At 25.3% G+C, this 20,446-nt stretch overlaps 1 protein-coding gene across 1 annotated transcript in view; it reads left to right on the top strand.

Annotated features, from left to right (window-relative positions):
- LOC101240095 (fibrillin-1) overlaps nt 1-20,446 on the top strand; it is a 119,736-nt gene that overhangs the window by 89,532 nt on the left and 9,758 nt on the right. The window contains exons 21-33 of the mRNA XM_065787986.1: nt 907-1,053; nt 1,192-1,338; nt 3,856-4,002; nt 4,141-4,287; nt 5,445-5,591; nt 5,726-5,872; nt 8,962-9,108; nt 9,403-9,549; nt 9,693-9,839; nt 10,707-10,853; nt 11,470-11,616; nt 19,449-19,574; nt 19,657-19,776. Of these exons, the coding sequence (XP_065644058.1) occupies nt 907-1,053; nt 1,192-1,338; nt 3,856-4,002; nt 4,141-4,287; nt 5,445-5,591; nt 5,726-5,872; nt 8,962-9,108; nt 9,403-9,549; nt 9,693-9,839; nt 10,707-10,853; nt 11,470-11,616; nt 19,449-19,574; nt 19,657-19,776 (1,863 nt within the window). The remainder of the gene's footprint in view (nt 1-906; nt 1,054-1,191; nt 1,339-3,855; nt 4,003-4,140; nt 4,288-5,444; nt 5,592-5,725; nt 5,873-8,961; nt 9,109-9,402; nt 9,550-9,692; nt 9,840-10,706; nt 10,854-11,469; nt 11,617-19,448; nt 19,575-19,656; nt 19,777-20,446) is intronic.

The following is a 20,446-nucleotide window of genomic DNA, read 5'->3' as shown; positions in this document are numbered from 1 at the left end:
AAAGACTCCAATAGTCACATGCTTGCCTGGGCATCTACATTCGTAAAAATTCACCCATTTAATGTGAAACTCATTTGTTGGGGAATTTGTTGGGAAAGGTTTGAATTTACAGACTACTCTTTTATTTGCTTTTGCACTCTTCTTCACTCTATTAACTTACACCTTTAACTCTATTACCTTTCTTTTTGTTCTATATCACTCTCCTTCATCTCATGACTGCACTCTTTTCGATGTTATTTTTGAACAAATTGACCAAGCTATTTCTCTTTATCTCTCAGCCAATATAGTTGTTGTTGGTGGCTTTAAAGCTTATTACACTGATTGGCTTGGTTCTCTAGTGTCAGTAACTCTGCAGGTGTTAAAACATATATATATATATATACATATATATATATATATATATATATATATATATATATATATATATATATATATATATATATATATATATATATATATATATATATATAAACACATTTTTTTTTAAATTTGTTTTATTTGTATGCAGCCCTGAAAATCAGCAACAAATGACATCCCACAAAAGTTTTTCATTCCTGCATGAAGACTTATTTTAGAGCAGTTTTCATTAGTATTGTTTGCGCAGAAGTAAACAATAAAGTAGTTTTTTTAAAAAAATAAAATGTCCACTGTATCATATGCTTTTAAACAAATTTAAAATAAGCAAAATTTACTAAATTATAATTGAAAGTGAATGCCAGTGCAAACAAACTATTTAAAAAGTACTACTCAAAAAAAAAATAGAAGATAAAGGAGATATAAAACATGTTCTTTTTCTCTTATATTTTTCAAAAACCAAAGTAAATGAATAATAAAAAAATGTTTTTGTTTTGTTTTTTTCGAGCATTATTATATCTCAGTATAGATTCATGAAATCTATTGTTTTAGACATCAATGAATGTGAGTTTTCAAGCAAAAATAACTGCTCTGCTAATGCAGTATGTAATAATTTGGTTGGTGGATACAACTGCACATGCAAAAGTGGGTTCAATACAAGTACCGGAGGAATAGAATCTCTTTCAAATCAGTGTTTAGGTAATATAAGTGATTACAAGTAAGTTATTTTTCGTTGTCGATTTATTTTTAAAACAATATTGCATTTTTTTGATGTAAAGGTTTCTTTTGAATATGCTTCATAAACTTTGCAATTAACATCTTTGCTTATCGTTATAGATATTAATGAATGTGCTTCGTCAAACAAAAACAATTGCTCAGTTAATGCAAACTGTGACAATTTTGCTGGTGGATACAACTGCACATGTAAAAATGGGTTCAATTCAAGTAACGGAGGAATAGAATCTCTTTTTAATTACTGTTTAGGTAATATATATGATTACAATTAATTTATTTTTGTGGAATAGAGACGCTTTTGAATCAATGTCTCGGTAATAAAACTTATATTCTAATACATATAATTTATTATTTTTTTTATAACTTCTATAATTTTTTGTTTTGATTATTATTTTACTACCTTTTAGTATATTAACAAAAAATTTCGTCTTACAAAAAATGATCTGATCAAAACCTTTTTTTGTAAACTCATTTTGCCTGCAGCCCTAAAAATATGCATAACACAGGGGCGTGCTGGCTTTAAATACCCCAAGCATAATTTTTTGGAAAAGCACAATTAAAAGATTTTACTGTAAGTGTTGGTTTGTAGGCTTATAAACACATAAAAGTTTTTTTTTATAAGTATGTTGTTACATACCATTATTAAATTTTTATTGCACTAAGGTTAATTACACATGTCAACCAAATCAAACTTTTTTTTTTTCATCTCAAACAAAAATTAGGTATTCTAAATGTATAATTGTATCTAAATCCATATCGGGTTACAGTTTTGTTCTGGCACATATAGTTTTGAAATTATTTTTATTTTTTTGTATTATGAAGATCTATGTATCTAAATGAAAATAAAGTGTTTCATAAATCACATTTTATACAAATCATTTATTTGGGATAAAATTTGGCAAAAGATAATAAGAAACATATACATTATATTGGTCTCTTGTGATAAGAAAAACAATTATTTTCAAAAACTGTTTCCGAAAACCTCTTAATAAATTTTATACAATAAAATAACAAAAATTTTAAAAATTTAGGAATAAAATTTCATTGGTCATGATATGAGTTGGCGAATGATATATATGAAATTGAGGGTGGGTTTATAAATAAAAAATATATTTTAGTTAGCCTCAACAGCCTTTTTTTAATTTTATCTATATAACTTTTTTTTCTTCTCCTTATTGTGGTTGCAATCATCTCTTAACTCTTTAACTCCAAAAAACAAGTTTGAGGAACAAAGATGCTGCAAAACGAAGCTGAGCATGGTAATATCAGGGACATGGTAGGATTTGAACTATTGTTGACACACCCTAATATACATTATACACTAAGCAGCGCAATGAACTGCAAACAACTAGTTTACATAAAAGAGCTTTTAACATAATTTTAAAGTAAGAGTATACACATTACATTTTATTAAAAACGTTGATAGTACAATTTTTGTTTAAACTTTTGGTCTAGAATTTCACAATACATCATCCAACAATGGTCAGCCATCATTCTTTCATTCCAAAATCCTTTGTTATTAATTTCCATAGCTCTAATATCTTGATGAAGTATCTAATATTCATCTCTAATATCTTCCCCTTGCTTGTCACTCACTATTAAATAGCCAACCTAAAATTATCTCTGATGAAAATTCTTTATTGACCTAGGTTATTAAAACTACATATTTTTTGAAAAAATTTTTTATAGCATTAAGTTTCTGATCAATAAAGTACTAGGCATTTTTAATACTTTATTGAAATTATAGTTAATATATATATATATATATATATATATATATATATATATATATATATATATATATATATCAAGTTTTATTATTAAAAACTTGAACTTTTTTAATGTTTAAGTGTTTAACTGACATTTTGGAAAATATGCTTTTAGAAAACAGACACATTACTTTGAAATCAAACCATAAAAATTATGCTAGAGATATTAAAATATATTTGCATTCATATAAAATATTTAAAAAAGCAAATTATTTAATTTTTAATTCTTTTATTATTTAAAATGTTTTGTTTTTTTTTCTAATAACTTTTCAAATCTTGGTAACCTGGAATTTCAGTAAATGCATTTATTATTAATTTCATTAATAATAAATGCATTTTGATACCTATTTTGTTTTGAAGGTGATGTTTAGATAATGGTTATGTTAAATACTAAAATACAAGAGCTCAAAGTTGAATCACTTTAGGTCAGACAAAGAATTTAAATAAAAGTTTGTTGGTCATTTTCAGAATATAGTTAAAAAAAAAATTTTTCAAGGAGTTCTAAGGTAAATGGGTTAAGGCCCATGGGGGATTCCACATTATCACTAGGGCTAGTATGCCACTGACATAAAATGGAACAAAAATTTTTCAAAGCATTAACAACAAATGACACTCCATGATTGTTTGACACTCCTCCATAAAGATTTATTGTAGATCAATTTTCATTAGCTTTGTTTGCATAGAAAGAATCAAGCTGTTTTATTTTTTCTAACACAAAGTGTCCACTGTATCAAGTGCTCTTAAACAAATTCGGAATAAGCATAATATACAAAATTTTCGCAAAATGCGATGGCCTGTCAAAAAAAACCATTTAAAAATCTTTACTCAAAAAACAATATTGAAGATAAAGAAGATGGTAAATATTATCTATTTCTCCTATGCTTTTTTTAAACCCAAGCAAATGACTAAAAGAAAAAAAAATGTTTTTTTTTATAATTTCGTTTTATAAAGGATTGTTAAATTACAATACAGATTCATTCGTGTTTTATGATTGTAGACATCAATGAATGTGAATTTTCAAGCAAAAACAACTGCTCCACTAATGCAATATGTAATAATTTGGTTGGTGGATACAACTGCACATGTAAAAGTGGTTACAATACTAGTGACGGAGGAATAGAATCTCGTTCAAATCAGTGTTTAGGTAATATAAGTGATTACAAGCAAATTATTTTTTATTTGTCAATTTATTTAAAACAATATTGCTTTTTTATGACATGATAGCTTCTGTTTTAATATGTTAAAAAAACTTTGTGAGTAACATTGTTTTTTATGGTTATAGATATTAATGAATGTGTTTTATCAAACAAAAACAACTGCTCAGTTAATGCAACCTGCAACAATTTTGCTGGTGGATACAACTGCACATGTAGAAGTGGTTTCAACACAAGTAGTGGTGGAATAGAGGCATTCCTGAATAAATGTCTTGGTAATAAAACTTATATTCAAATACATATTGCTATTTTCATTTTTGATTAAGCTATTGCTGACATTTTATTTTATATTGCTGCCATTTAGTCACATGCAGACTTTTGTTTTAGTTTGTCCAACAAAAAACGATCTGATCAAAACATTTTTTTGTAAATTTGTTTTATTTGTGTGCAGCCCTGAAAATCAGCATAAAACAGGGGCGCGCTGGCTCAAAAAAGCTCAAGTGCATATACTATAAGTGTTGGTTCGAAGGCTTATAAGTACATAAACGCCTTTCTTTAAAATGGAATGTTGTTGCATACCAATATTAAATTTTGATTGTGCTATGGTTAACTATTAAAACAACATTTTGTGTTGAAAAGTTTTCACAATGTTTAGTTGCTGATCAATAAAGTACAACATTTTACATACTTTTTTGAAATAATAGTTAATATATATCAAGTTTTATTGTTAAAAAAACTTGCCTGATACCGCTTTAAGCATAGTAAGACTAGAACTTCTTTGCAATTATAAATATATTCTTTGTAGCTGATGACTTTTTCTGATCTTCACCACAATGACAAAATGGACATTCGGCTATCTCGCTTGATGTAGTTTTAGTGCTCAATTGCCTAATGACTATGCTGGCACTCACACTTCTTTTTATTCAGAAGCTCCATAATGCATGTCAGACCTCCATAATGCTTGCTGACTGTATTCTTATATCCAAAATCTAACTTCATAGCACATTACTTTACACCATCACAGAGTTGTAGCTCTTTTGGCTGAGAGTGATGGCTTATGGCCTATGATGACTAATGTGTGCATTTGATCAATTGAAATCAATTCTGTAATTCATACATCTGGCTCTGATGTACTAGCCCATAAGCGCAAGAAGTGAGTGTGTTTAGCTTTCTGTTCACCTGATTTGAAAGTGGACGATAACATAAATATTTCATTTTACTCTCATAAACTAAAAATAAGGGAAATTTCAAACCATTATTAATAAAATTAGGCAAAGTTTCAAACCATTAGCAACATTTAAAACCATAAAAAAAAATATTTATCTTTATAAAACTAAAGCTAATAATTAAAAGAAAGAAAAAAATTCTTATGTTTTAACATTTTTAAATTTAAATAGAAATTTCTAAAGTTGAATATCGTTTTTGGTTATAGACATTGACGAATGTGAATTGTGGAGCCAAAACAACTGCTCTACTAATGCCATATGTAATAATTTGGTTGGTGGATACAATTGCACATGTAAAAGTGGGTTCAATACAAGTAATGGAGGAATAGAATCTCTTTCCGATCAGTGTCTGGGTAATATAAGCGATTATTTTTCTAAGTTCTTTTTTGTTGTCAGTTTTATTTTTGAATACTATTGCATTTTTATGATATGATAGCTTCTATTTCAAGATGTTACTTGCAACTAATAAGTTTTTTTATGGTTATAGATATCAATGAATGTGTTTTTTCAAACGAATACAACTGCTCAGTTAATGCAATATGTAACAATGTGGTTGGTGGGTACAACTGCACATGTAAAAGTGGTTTCAATACGAGTAACGGTGGAATAGAGTTGCTCACAGACCAATGCCTTGGTAATAAAATAGTTAAGCAGTAAACACATTTATTTGAATTCAATGAAATCAACAAAAAAATAATAAAAAAGTACAATAGTGCTTTTTTGTTATTTTTCCATTGTTCTTATTAAATTTAAAAAAAACTGTTATATTTACATGAATATTTGTACAAACATTTACATAAATAAACAGTTAAATATTAAAATACACAAAATAAAGCATATCTTGTTTATATATATATATATATATATATATATATATAGATATATATATATACATATATATATATATATATATATATATGTATATATATATATATATATATATATATATATATATATATATATATATATATATATATATATATATATATATATATATATATATATATATATATATATATATATAAAAGCTAAAACTGATTTTTCAAGTTAACAAGTTCAACTGAGTTGCTGGAACCCATTATATTTCACACATAGCAAGTAAAACTGGGTCTCATTATATTTCACACATAGATACCATTTTGATTCTGTCAGCGGGATCCAACTGAGTCTTGTCTGGGATTGCTATTGGTTTTAGTAAGGAAATTCCATCCGGTACCCAGATATTTTTTTCTTTCAGTTTCTGTTTTTTGTATTGTTTAAAAATTGTTCAAATTTCAAGACTTTAAAGGGGTCTTAATTTAAAAAATGAAGTTTCAAGAGTATTTTTTGCTATAAAGAAAATTTTTTTTCAACAAACAGTATAAATTCTGGAGGACACACAATGTTTGAATTATATAAACAAATAAATTTCTTTAGGTATTTTTATTACATATTCTAAACAACAAATAACAGTTTTACTTTTATTCGAATATGAATTTAGGAAAACTCAAGAAACATAAAAATCCTTTTCGGTTTTTTAGACACTAATGTATGTCAAATACAAGTTTTAAAAATATTTGTTAAAAAAACTTTTTTTTTCAATGTTTAAAAGCATAAGTTATTTAAAAAGTGTATTAACTGGTATCCAGTTAATACACTTATAAAATTGACTGTTTATAAAATTGACTTTCTCATATTTTTTACATTTTATTGTATTTCCCATATGGTTTAGTGGTTACAGTTGCACCTTTTTATGGTTTTTACAAAAAACCTTCAAAATCAAAACTTTTCTTATTAAAACTCTAAATCTTATCAAAAATTTATGATTAAATTCTTTCAAAATGCTTTTTTGAAGTGTTAATTAGATTAATCTGTATTTTTTTTTCTGCTTGTTTTCTTAGATTAAACCATTTTGTTTTCTTCTCTCAAGAAGTTTTACTCATTTTCTGGATAAGACATATCTGTAAACATTTGATGCAACTTGTTTTTCTTATCTTAAAATTTTTACAAATATGGTTTAAAATTTTTGTTTATTTTTCTTTTTATTGATAAAATTTTAAAGTAAAAAAAGAATATTAATATTCAAAGATATAAGAAAGAGCCAGTTAAAAAAAGTTTAAAAAAAGTTTCAAATGACATTTTAATAAGTAGGCAGTGATTATTTTTTTATTTGACATTAATGTCAAATAAAATAAGTAAAATCCCTCTTTTAAATGTTTTTTTTTTTCCAGAATCTGTTAAATTAATTTTATCAAACTCTGTAAAACTAATTGTTTTTGATATTAAAACTCAGGATATGGGGACTTTTTCTTCAATTTCTGATCATTAAAAGCAGAAATATAATATAAACTTATTAGATTAAGTGTCAACTTACTAGATGCAGATGATTCATGGAAAATTTTGCACAAATTTTGAACATAATATTTATTGCATTGTTTTATTAATTTTTTGTTAAATTAATATATGTTAATTATTTAAATTAATGTATACTTTCTGCTGTTACATGTTAATCACCATAAACAAGCTCTAAAAACAAAACAATATAATTTTCTCTTGAACATTTTTTTTTTTTTTAAGTTTAAAATAAAAAAGAAACATAAGTAAAAAATTTAATGCAAAAATAAATGCAGGAAATCCTAAAATCTTATTATAAGTAATTTTTAAATCGCTTTCATATCATTAGATTTTTGGTCAAACATTTGAATAACAAAAAGAAATAATAAAAAAAAAATTTGTGAGAAGCTCTAGTGTTGGGTAGACTGCAACCAGGACAAACAGATGTTTTTAATTTTTGACAGCAAGAAGTTTCTGCTTCTTAAAACAATTACATAGTAATACAGTATCTATTAGTAAAATAATAGTATTCTGGTGTTTAATGCTTGGTAGTAGTAATCTTGACATATAAGTAAACAATCTTGGTATAATGATTGATGATTATCATTGCATTAGAATTTATTGTTATGACTAAATCTGAATTCATTAATATGACATCTTAAATCTTTAGTCAAAATTGGTTTCTAAGAAACCTTTTGTTAAAAATGTTATCACTAAAACTGCTCTTACTTGTAAATAAGGTGCTTCCATTATACCATTTGCATCCCATCTTCTAACCAAATTGAATTCCAGAATAGCCCATTCCCAAAATCCCAAGCCAATCCTAGCTGAAACATATGCAGTGATATCATTGCACCATATAAGACTCATCATTTTCCTTATTCACAGCTAAAACTCAGTCCTAATCTCTTTTGTTTCTTAGTTAAATATTTTATAATTTATAATGTCAATTGAATATTTCAGTTACTAGCTAATATAGTGTTAAAAATTAATACAATTTTACCATTAGTTTTTATACCTAACACTAATACAGTGTTACAATTTTAAATTGTTTGTATAGTTTTATTTAAATGTTGCATAAATATTCTTTGTTAAATTATAGAGTTTTACCAGTTGAATGTTTGTTTAGTTTCATTTAAATTTGGATAAACAGTTTTAGTTATGTTTTATAGTTATATATATAGTGGATAAATAATGGACCAGTGTTAAATCCACCATCTATAGGTTATTCTTATCCTGCCAAACTTGACATAACTTATTTAGTAGTACCGAATTTTATGCATAGTTTTTACAGTCAAAACTCTGTTTTAATACTGGTTTCTTTTATTCAATTTTTTTTTTTTTTTTTTTTTACATAGAAGTTATTATTTTTAACTAAACATATTTTTAATTATTTGCAATGATTTGTAGATATTGATGAATGTGTCTTGTCTAACAATAACAACTGCTCAGCTAATGCAACCTGTAACAATTTTGATGGTGGATACAACTGCACGTGTAAAAGTGGCTTCAACACAACTAATGGTGGAATTGAGTTGCTCTCAATTCAATGTCAAGGTAATAGTTTTTTAAAAAGTATGTATCATTTATAATTTTATAACAAGTAATAAAAAAGATAGTATTTATATTTTTATTAAAAGAAACTAAAAAAAGTAGTTTCTGCGCTAATATTATGTTTTAATAAATAAACAATGATCAGATGAAAACATTTGTAAATTTGTTTTACTTACATGCAGCCTAATAATCAGCATAAACTGTAAAAAAACAAACGTCTGAAAGAAACTAAAAAAATTTTTTAAATTGAAATAAAAATTTTTGAAATTAAATTTTTTTTTTCATTTTTGGTTATAGACATTAACGAATGTGAATTGTCAACCAAAAACAACTGTTCTGCTAATGCCATTTGTAATAATTTGATTGGTGGATACAACTGCACATGTAAAAGTGGTTTCAATACAAGTAACGGAGGAATAGAATCTTTTTCCGATCAGTGTCTAGGTAATATAAGCTATTATTTATAAGTTATATTTCGCTTACAGTTTTGTTTTTGAACACTATTGCATTTTTTTTATGATATGATAGCTTCTATTTCAATATGTTGTATAAACTTTGCAACTAATAAGTTATTTTAATGGTTATAGATATTAATGAATGTGTTTTGTCAAACAAAAACAACTGCTCAGTTAATGCAATATGTAACAATCTGGTTGGTGGGTACAATTGCACATGTAAAAGTGGTTTCAATACAAGTAACGGTGGAATAGAGTTGCTCACGGACCAATGCCTTGGTAATAAAATATATATACAATAAACACATTTATTTAAATTTAATTAAATCATCGAAAAAATAATTAAAAAGAACTTTTTTATAATTTTTTCATTGTTTTTATTGAATTTAAAAAAAAGTTATGTTTACATGAATGTTTGTACAAATATTCATGTAAATATAACAGTTGAATATTAAATATTAAGATATCTTGTTGCAATTAATTTTAAACTAAACAGTTAATAAATGTATATAATAATTACCTTAATTTTTCAACCCAAATCGTTTATAAAATTTTTATGTTTTTATAAGTATTTTTTTTATAGCAATATTGTTATAAAAAAGATACTTATAAAAAAATTTTAAAAGTTTTTTTCTATATATATATTTTTTTACTTTTTCACTAAGAAAAAAAAATTTCTTTTGTTATTATTATTTTTTTTTTAATGGTCTGCACTATTTTTTATCATTTTGTGTACTTACAAAGCATTTGTTGTTGAGGGAGATATAACCACATTGTCACAAGACCAAATAATTTCAATTTATTGTTAATGCTGATATGCTTGTTGCATGCTTTATAATTTCACAGAGGTGGAATAAATGTTTTTTATGTTTCTAGCTATATAAAAACTTGTCATCAGTTCATTGTTTGCATAATTTCATTTTAATATTGCATAAAAAAGCCGGTGTTAATTCTACCATCTTCAGATCATTTTTACTCTATCATTTTGGTATAACTTATTTAATAGTACCAATTTTGATGTATCATTTTTTGCATTCAAAGTTCTTATTTAAAACTGGGTACTTTTTGAATTGAAATTTCTTTTTTGTTTTTTATATAAAAAATACTGTTTTTATAAAAAATGTATTTTTTATTAATGGTTTATAGACATCAATGAATGTGACTTTTCCAACAATAACAACTGCTCAGTTAATGCAACCTGTAACAATTTTGTTGGTGGATACAACTGCATGTGTAAAAGTGGTTTTAACACAACTAATGGTGGAATTGAGTTGCTCTCAAATAAATGTCTAGGTAATATAGCTTTTGATAATAACCATATAATTGTCTTTATTTTTCATTGAAAGTAATATTGTGTTTTTGTGATATGCTAACTTCTGTTGTAATAAATCTAACAAACAATGATCTGATGAAAATATTTTTTTGTTTGTTCGTTTTACTTACATGCAGCCTAATAATCAGCATGAACTGTTTTTAAATTGTCTCAAAATATTACCAAAAATTTTCATTGCATCAAAGTTTATCATTTGTAATTTAGGGTATTGGTTAATAGCAAATTTCATCAGCCTTATCCACTTAAAAAGCTATAGACTTGTTGTGTTTTTATTCTATAATTTATAATTCTTAATTTCCTAACTACATTATTATATATTTATTGTTTTGGAACATTAGCAATTCTAGCATAAAAAAGTGCATACATTATCACCAGCTTGGAAACTAACTTCAAAAAAATTACTTGTTTTTTTTTCTTTCTCGTTTTTTTTTTTTTCAGAACTGAAATAGCTTTTTATGGTATACTGTTTCCTGTTTAATTATGTCATATAAATTTTTATCTGTATATAATATAAATTTTTATGTATCTATGTTATATAAACTTTGAATCTAATTATTATCTTTTATATGGTTATAGATATTAATGAATGCGCTTTGTCAAACAAAAGCAACTGCTCAGTTAATGCAATATGTATAAATTTTGTTGGAGGGTACAACTGCATGTGTAAAAGTGGTTTCATTACAAGTATTGGTGAAGTAGAAACTCTAACAGACCTTTGTGTTGGTAATAAGATAAATACTTTCCAATATAATAGAATAATTTTTAACATATAAAAATAATGATTTTTTAGAATTATTTATACCAAATCTTAATGCAATAAAGTAGTTTTGAAAATTTTTAAATATTTTTTTGATTTTTAGAAAATATTATTAATAGTAATAATAATATTAATAAGTATATCATCATAGTAATAGAAATAAAAATGATAACAAAAATAATGATAATAACAATAGTTTTTAGTTAAAACTAGTAAGGTAATAAGGTGGTCCCAGTCAAACTGGCATATAATATATTTAGACAACTTGCATAATTTTATTGCATTAAATGTAAACTTCCATGCAAAGCATCATGGGTTTCAGTGATGTTTAGCATTTTTATTTAACAGTTTTTAGTAAACAGTTTTAGTTCTAGTTTTATTAAGTTAATGTTTATTTTTCATATAAAAATCTCATCTAATTTTAGTGTAATATAATATAGATAGATATATATTATTAAAAGATGTAATACTCAGTGGTATAGGCAAACAGAAATAAAAAGTTAATAACGATCTGCAGTTTGAAATAAAATAAAGTCATAAAATACACTAAAGCAAACAACTCCAAATACTATTGAGTATTGTACTGACTAAGATTATTGACTCATGAAAATGAGTTAATAGATCTAAAAGTGTTAGTTCTTAAAAAGGATACAAAACGACCTTTTTTAGTCATCAAGGCATATTGTGACATGCCTGCCCTAAGATATGGGTTACATAGTTTTCTTGTTAAAATGTCATTAAGTAGGTTGTTAAGTTTGGAAGATGCAGATATTGCAAATTTATGTTTCAAGGTATGTACATTTTTCTAAGAGATGCATTAACTACTGATGATTTGGTAGAGAAAGCTGATATTTGATAGTAGATATTATCTACCAATGAAATCTTAAAAATTGTTGAGTTCTTTTCACACTCTCCATTGCATACATGCTTACTATGTAGTATTGCTAATTGTTGGATGATGCATTGTAATTAAACCATGTGCTATTCTATGACTGTTCTATACCTTTATATACTGCTACATTTTTATACTGTACTGTACTATACTGTTCTATTTCTCTTTCTACCAGCAAAATTTTTTGTCAAACTAATCATTTAGGTTTTAATTTGTAAACTGCTTCTTGCAAGATATGTTTATTAAAATAAAAAAACAAATTTTATTATAATAAATTTATGCTGTTTAAGAATTTTATCTACTCAAACATATTTGTCTTATAAGCTTATTGAAGAATCAAATAATAGCAAAGGCATGCTTTCAAAATCTTTGTTTTTTTATGTTATAATATCATACATTCATTACTCAGCTTTGCTTTAATTTTCATATGCACAATTTTTGTCTTTTATTATTATTCAGAGAATTTCTTATATCCTTGACTACATGTTTACATTTATGCGGGTTACAATTTTAATGGTTTTTGTGCAACGTTTTTTTTTTCTAACCATTATAGATTATTTTATTTTATTATTATAATGATTTGGGGTTGCGCGGGCTGCTTATTTTCTTACACTTTTGATTGGTTAACATATTTCGAATGAGGTATTTATGACAGTGTTAGAGTTTATTGAAGACTATTGTTGTTTTGTTGATTTTTAAAAAAATTTTATTAAGGTATACTGCTTTCTAACTGTCTTGGGTTAATTTATGCTAAAAGTACCTATTTGGTTTTATATGTCTTAAAAAGAAATTTATTAGTATTTTTGTGTTTTCATGTTTTCTTTTGGTGGTATGGTAAGTAATTTATTTAGTTATTTTTATTTATGTTGTATAGTAGATCTACACCTTTAATATCATATCATCAAAAAATATTGGTGTTGTACAAATTTAGGGATGGTTGTGTTTTGGCTAAATGTAGTGAGTCTTTTTTTACTGCAGTATGGATTAGGCATAAGTCACAGGTGAAGCATTAGTGGTAATGATTTTGTCTGACAGGATAAACTAATTATTAGTGTCAATCCTTATCGAAATGCCAGTAATAATAGACGCAACTCTGAGGAGATGCTTATTACTTAATCACTACACAAATTATGTTTACACATTAGCATTAATATATTTTTTCATTCTGAGGCCTTTCATTCTTGTAAGCATATTTTTTATTTTGCAATCTTACTTTCTTGCAAGGTCTTCGCAAATGGCAGATGCGTTTTTATAATGGCAAAAGAGAAAATTAAAGATAAATATAAAGAATATTGAAAAAAAATAAACTATATATAAAAATATTAATTATTTATTTTATAAGCACAAATAACTTATCAACGATCATATAAATTAACTTAAAGCAAACACACACCAAAAAGCATTCAAAAAGGAAAAGAAAATATATATATAAAAAAATAAAAAAGAACTTCGAATTCTTTTTTTTTTTTTTTTCAAAAAAAAGAACACTTTATAAAATTAAATAAGAAAAAAAAAAAAAAGGTAAACAAAAGAACGAAAAGTAAAGTAAACAAATAAAAAGAACAAAAAGATAAGAAGAATTTAATAATCAAATAAAAAAGAAAGAGAAAAAGTAGAGTTAAAAGATTTTTTTTTATTTTTTGTTTTAAATAATTTTCTTTTTTCTTTACGATATAACTTCTAATCATGATTATAATTCATTAGTTATTATTTTTCAGTCATTATATTATTATTTGTTTTCTCACATTACTTTATTTATTCATAGTTAATTGTATTTATTATTAGTCCTTGTTTCATACCTAGTTATTTAATATATTACATTTATTTTTAATATTATATTTTCATAAACTTATTTATTATTGACTTATTTTTATTTGTTATTGTTCTAGTATCTTTGTTGATAATATTATTATTAGTAACAGTTAACAGTAGTTATATTATTATTAGTTTATATTAATAATATAGTATAGATATTATTATCGTATTATTAGTTTTTTATATTCGATATTTATTGTTGTTGTAGTTACTTTTAACATTAGTTCGTGGTTTGTCAAATTTTAATTTATTTTGATTGTTTAATTTTATAAAAGTTAGCTTTTAATTACCTTTAATGTGAATCCTTTTTTCTATGATTGTTCTTATTTTTATATATTGTTTTAAAAACTATTTTCGATTACTCACGCTAACGGTTACCCAAGTTTTAAATTATTAAATTTAGTCTTTTACTTTGCATTTATTTTTTAAATCTCTATTTTACACTTTAGTCACTTTAATTAGTTAATACTGCATGTACATAAAAATATTTTTTCTAAAGATTATGACATATAAATCTCTCTGCAACACTTGTCATAAAAATATAACTGTTAATCAAAGAGCCATCCAATGTGATCTGTGTAACTCATGGGTCCATGCAAAGTGTACCCATATTGATGCGTATTCTTCTAATCTTCTTTCAAATGACTCGTCAGATTTTTATTGTCATAGTTGTTTATCTAAGAGTATGGCCTTCAGCTTGATTTCCAACTTCGAGCTTAAAGAATAAAAATCATAAAAAGATCTTTAAAGATCTAAATAATTTTTTCTAGTTCTGTTAATTGCAAATACTATGACATTATTAATCTCAATAAAACTATGCTTCCCAATTCAGAACTATATATTCATCTTAACATTGCTTCTCTACCATTCCACATTGACAAACTCTGTAGTCTTATCAGCTCTCTTAACAATTTTCCCTTAGCAATAGGTATTACAGAATCTAATTTATATATAAACAATACAAATATAACTGATATATACATAAACGGGTTTAATATTGAGCATTGTCCTACTAAGGCTAAAAAAGGAGGAGCACTTTTATACTTACGCTCAAATTTAAACTACGTAGTTCGCAATGATCTTATGATTTACTCATCTAAATATTTAGAGTCTATTTTTGTTGAAATTGAAAACCTTGTGAATCAAACATAATAATTGGCTGCATTTATCGTCATCCCTCAATGAATCAACATGAGTTTACTTCTTCCCACTTGACTCCTCTACTTGAAAAGTTAAGTAATGAAAAAAAAAAGATCTTTCTAATGGGTGATTTTAATATGGATCTATTAATATTAATATTAAGTCACAATCTATTAATATTAAGTCACAATGAATCTAACCCTGTTTCTACATATCTTGATTCTTTAACTTCTTACTCACTAAGCCCTTCTATAATTTTACCATCACGCATAACGGCTACATCTAAAACGCTGATTGATAACATATTCACAAACTTTCATTCAACTGATCAATACTCAGGTAACCTTACGATTTCAATTTCAGACCACATGGCACAATTTATTTGCATTCCTGGCTTACCCAAACACCCCAAAAAAGTAAAAACTTACAGACGATGCTTCAAAAAATTTAATAAAAGTTTATTTATTAAAGAATTTTCTAATATCAACTGGAAACTCTTCATTAAAAAAGATGATGATGTTAATAAGTCTATGATTTTTATTTTTAAAGCATTTGATGAAATCTTAGACCGACATGCTCCTTACAAAATACTAACCAACCAACAAATTAAACTAAAATCAAAACCTTGGATAACATATGGAATACTTAAATCTATCTCATTTAAAAACAAACTTTATAAAAAGTTTACAAAATCAAAAAATATTTATAAGAAAAATGAATTATTTACAAAATTTAAATTTTATAGAAACAAAATTTCCAATTTATTAAAATTTAGCAAAAAAACATACATTATTACGTATTTTAATAATAATCTGAATAGTGTTAAAAACACCTGGAAGGGAATAAAAGAAATCATTAATATTAGACCTTCTACACACAATACATCTTTTAAACTTAAATTGAACGAAAATCTTATCACTGATCACACTGCCGTATCTAATATATTTAACAATTTTTTTAGCACTATACATAGCAAACTGCTTGGCAAAGCCATACCCCAAAACGCGTATTTAGTGACTTTCTTAACATTCCAAATGCTAAATCGTTTTTTATTAATCCTGTAACTGAAAATGAAATATCCGGTCTCATAACAAACACACTCAAAACTGAAAAAAGTCTTGGTCCTAATAGCGTACCTACATTCCTCCTTAAACTAGTCCCACACATTATTTCTAAGCCTCTCTGTACTGTTATAAATAACTCATTTAAAAGTGGCTTTTTCCCAGATATTTTTAAAGTTGCCAAAGTTATTTCAATATTTAAAAAAGGCTCTTTACTAGATTTCACAAATTATCGACCCATCTCCTTGCTTTCTAATATAGGCAAACTATTTGAGAAGGCAATGCATATTAGGCTCTATGCTTTTCTTGAAAAATTTAAATGTTTTTACACCCATCAGTATGGATTTTGTGCCAATCACTCCACAACTCATGCTCTCATTGAAATGACTGAACTGATTAGAAAAGCAATCAATGATAAATATTTTGCATGCAGTGTCGATTTACAGAAAGCGTTTGATACAGTAGATCATTCAATTTTGTTAAAAAATTAGAATATTATGGGATCAGAGGCGTACCCCTTAAATGGTTTACTTCATACTTAAACAATAGAACACAATTTGTTTCTATTAATGACTCGAAATCTACCCTTGTAAAATGTTCTAATGGTGTTCCACAGGGTTCAGTATTGGGACCACTGCTTTTCCTTCTTTATATTAATGATCTTCATACGTCCATTAAGTTTGCTACTCTTTACCACTTTGCTGATGACACTAACCTAATACTAATTAATAAATCCTTAAAAAAAGTTAACTAGCACATTAACCATGATCTTGCCAGTCTAGTTCAGTGGTTTCGCTCCAACAAACTTTTTCTAAACTCTAATAAAACTGAACTTATTATCTTTAAATCAAATAAAACAAAATCTATAAACATATGAACTTTAGATTAAGTGGCAAAAAAATTGAACCTGTTAACTCAATTAAATGTCTTGGTATAAAAGTTGATTCAAATCTTTCCTTTTTATCTCATGGTGAAGACTTAGCAATGAAACTAAGTAGATCTAATGGTATGTTGGCCAAAGTTCGCCATTATGTTAATCTTGAAACACTTTTGAACATATACTATGCTATTTCCGGCTCACATCTTATATATGCATGCCAAATATGGGGGCAGTCCCATCAACAAGCTCTTATTAGGTTATCCCACCTCCAAAACAAGGCTTTAAAATTTATTTATTTTCAGAATATTAAATTTAATTCTAATGTGCTCTATCTAACTTCTAAAGTATTAAAACTATGTGACTATATTCAATTTTCAAACTGCCAATTTGTCTGGACAACACAATAACCTACCTTTAACTTTCATCGATTTCTTTTCCAAAAGTGCCAACACTCGTTATCACCTTCGTTCCAATAGTAATTGAAACCTGTCTGTCTCTTAACACTGCTCTCATAAATACGGGCATAAATCTATTAAATATCAAAACATCAAAACTTGAAACAACCTTCCTTATGAACTAAAAGCTCTCAATTCATTCTCAACCTTTAAAACTAGATTATTCTACTTTTTATTAAAAAATATAGTTAATGTTTATAATTTCTATAATCAATTTTTGTTGTCTTTAGAATTTTTTTTTTTTTTTTTTTAATTTCTATTATATATTTTGTTGTCATTACTATTGCTTATTGTTATTTTTATAAATATTTACATTACTATTATTAACTACTCTTAACTATTACTACTAATATTAATATTGTTAATATTATTATTATTATTGTTATTATTACTATTAATATTATTGTTATTATAATTATTTTTATTATTATTGTTGTTGTTATTATTGTTATTGTTATTATTATTATTGTTATTATTGTTATTATTATTAGTAGTATTATTAACACCGCTATTTTTATGTTATAAAGTTATTATTAACAGCGTAATTTTTATGTTATAAAGTTTATTATTTTTATTATATATTATGAAAGTTAGCATTATATTTATTTGAATTAGATATTATTAACATTAGCAGGTGCTTATTTTATATTAGTAAATTTACTATTTGTAAACACTCTTGAATGTAAAATCTTATTTCAGAAATAAATTATTGATTATTGATTGATTATTTTGTAATCAGTTGTTTGTTTATATATATATTTGTTGTATATCTTCTTTCATATTAGTGTTTATAAAAAAAAATTATTTTTTATTATTGTAAATACTGTTTGGGTGCATTGTCTGTCTTATTTATTTTTTAAATATTCCTCTATTAATCTTTATTTTTGTCTTGCCAACTGTCAAAGTATGCTTTGTTCAAAAAATAATTCTCCTTTATTCTAATGTACTTTATTTCTTCCTTCAGGCGTTTATTTCTTCCTTCAGGCGTGTGTGACCATTCGGCGAATTTATATTTATTTTTTTGCCTCTTCCTCCCTCCCTCAGCCCCCCCCCCCACCTCTCAAATATAAACATGAATGCAAATGGTTAAGATCAACTTTTCCCATCATTTTTACCAAAAAACAAAACACAATCTAAAAGTAAATAGATCAAGCTGCAAAAATAACTTTAATGGTGTTTTTGAAATTTTTTTAAGTGACCCTGCCCCTTCTATAAATGCAAAAACTTGAATTTTTTGCACTTTTAGACAACTTTGACCAAATTTTTATTTGCACAAGTGGGGATTTTTTTTTTTTTTCGGAAAAAAGGATTAATTTATTTTTCAGAATTATTAAATAAAATTAAATTAGCTCAAAATTAAAACTTTAGGTTTTTTTAAGCTTGGTCCCAACTTTATTAGGCTTAGTCCCAACTTTATAAAACTCAGTCCAACTTTGAAAACATTTATAAGATTTTTCTTTTGAAGCATTTTATTTTTTAGTTAACTTAAAGTTATTGTTGCTGTTTTGTTGAATAAATTTTTTTTTGTACTCAATTTATAAAATTATAATTTTAGTCAATCAATGCATTGTTGCAAATCCTTGCAATTGGTCAAACAGTCTTTGCTTATACAATAATGGGAACTTTGAGTGTAAATGTAAACCTGGTTGGATTTTGAGTAACAGCAACGTCAGCTGTGTTGGTAGAATTAATTTCTAAACTCGTTTATTGATAAATTCTCATCAGCTTTAAATATGTTCTACAATTTTGTTTGCATTATTTAGATTTTGATGAATGTTCTCAAAGTGTATGTGGAGATTTGAACTGTGTGAACAAAATTGGTTCTTATGAATGTCAGTGCTTGTTTGGAACAATATTCAATTCATCATCAATGTTGTGTGAAGGTTTTTTTAAATTATTGTGCATTTAAAGTTACAGAATGTTACATATACATTCATACATACATAAAGATATACTTTTATATGTAACCCTTGCAGGATGTTTTCAGAAAGGCATTTATATTTTTATTAGGCTTATTTACAAACGTTTTATGATTTTTTTTAATTTTTCTAATATTTTTAGTTTTTAAATGTAAGGATTTACTGAGAAATTACTTCTAAGAAATTTATTTTTTTAATTTTTAATGAAAAGTGTTCTACAATATAAATAAGAAGTTCAACTATAAGGCATTTTCATAAAAATTTTTTGAAACATATTTTGAAATCAGGGTTAAGGCAACATTGGACAATTTTCATCAGGAAAATTTGGATGTCGTGTCTCTTAACAATGTTATCGGCAAATTAAATTATTAAAAATTAGAAAACTAAACAAAGTTTAAAAATGGTGCGCAACTATAAAAGAATTGTGAAAGATATATAAATAAAGAAAATTTAAAAATTACTGTAAAATATTTAAAAAAAACAATTTTTATATATATATATTTATATATATGTATATATATTTATATATATATATATATCTATATATATATATATATATATATATATATATATATATATATATATATATATATATATATATATATATATATATATATTAGGGTGGGTCATAAAG

This window comes from Hydra vulgaris, chromosome 01, assembly GCF_038396675.1.
Source record: "Hydra vulgaris chromosome 01, alternate assembly HydraT2T_AEP".
NCBI classification, from domain to species: Eukaryota; Metazoa; Cnidaria; class Hydrozoa; order Anthoathecata; family Hydridae; genus Hydra; species Hydra vulgaris.
This window is presented reverse-complemented; position numbering and strand designations above follow the sequence as displayed.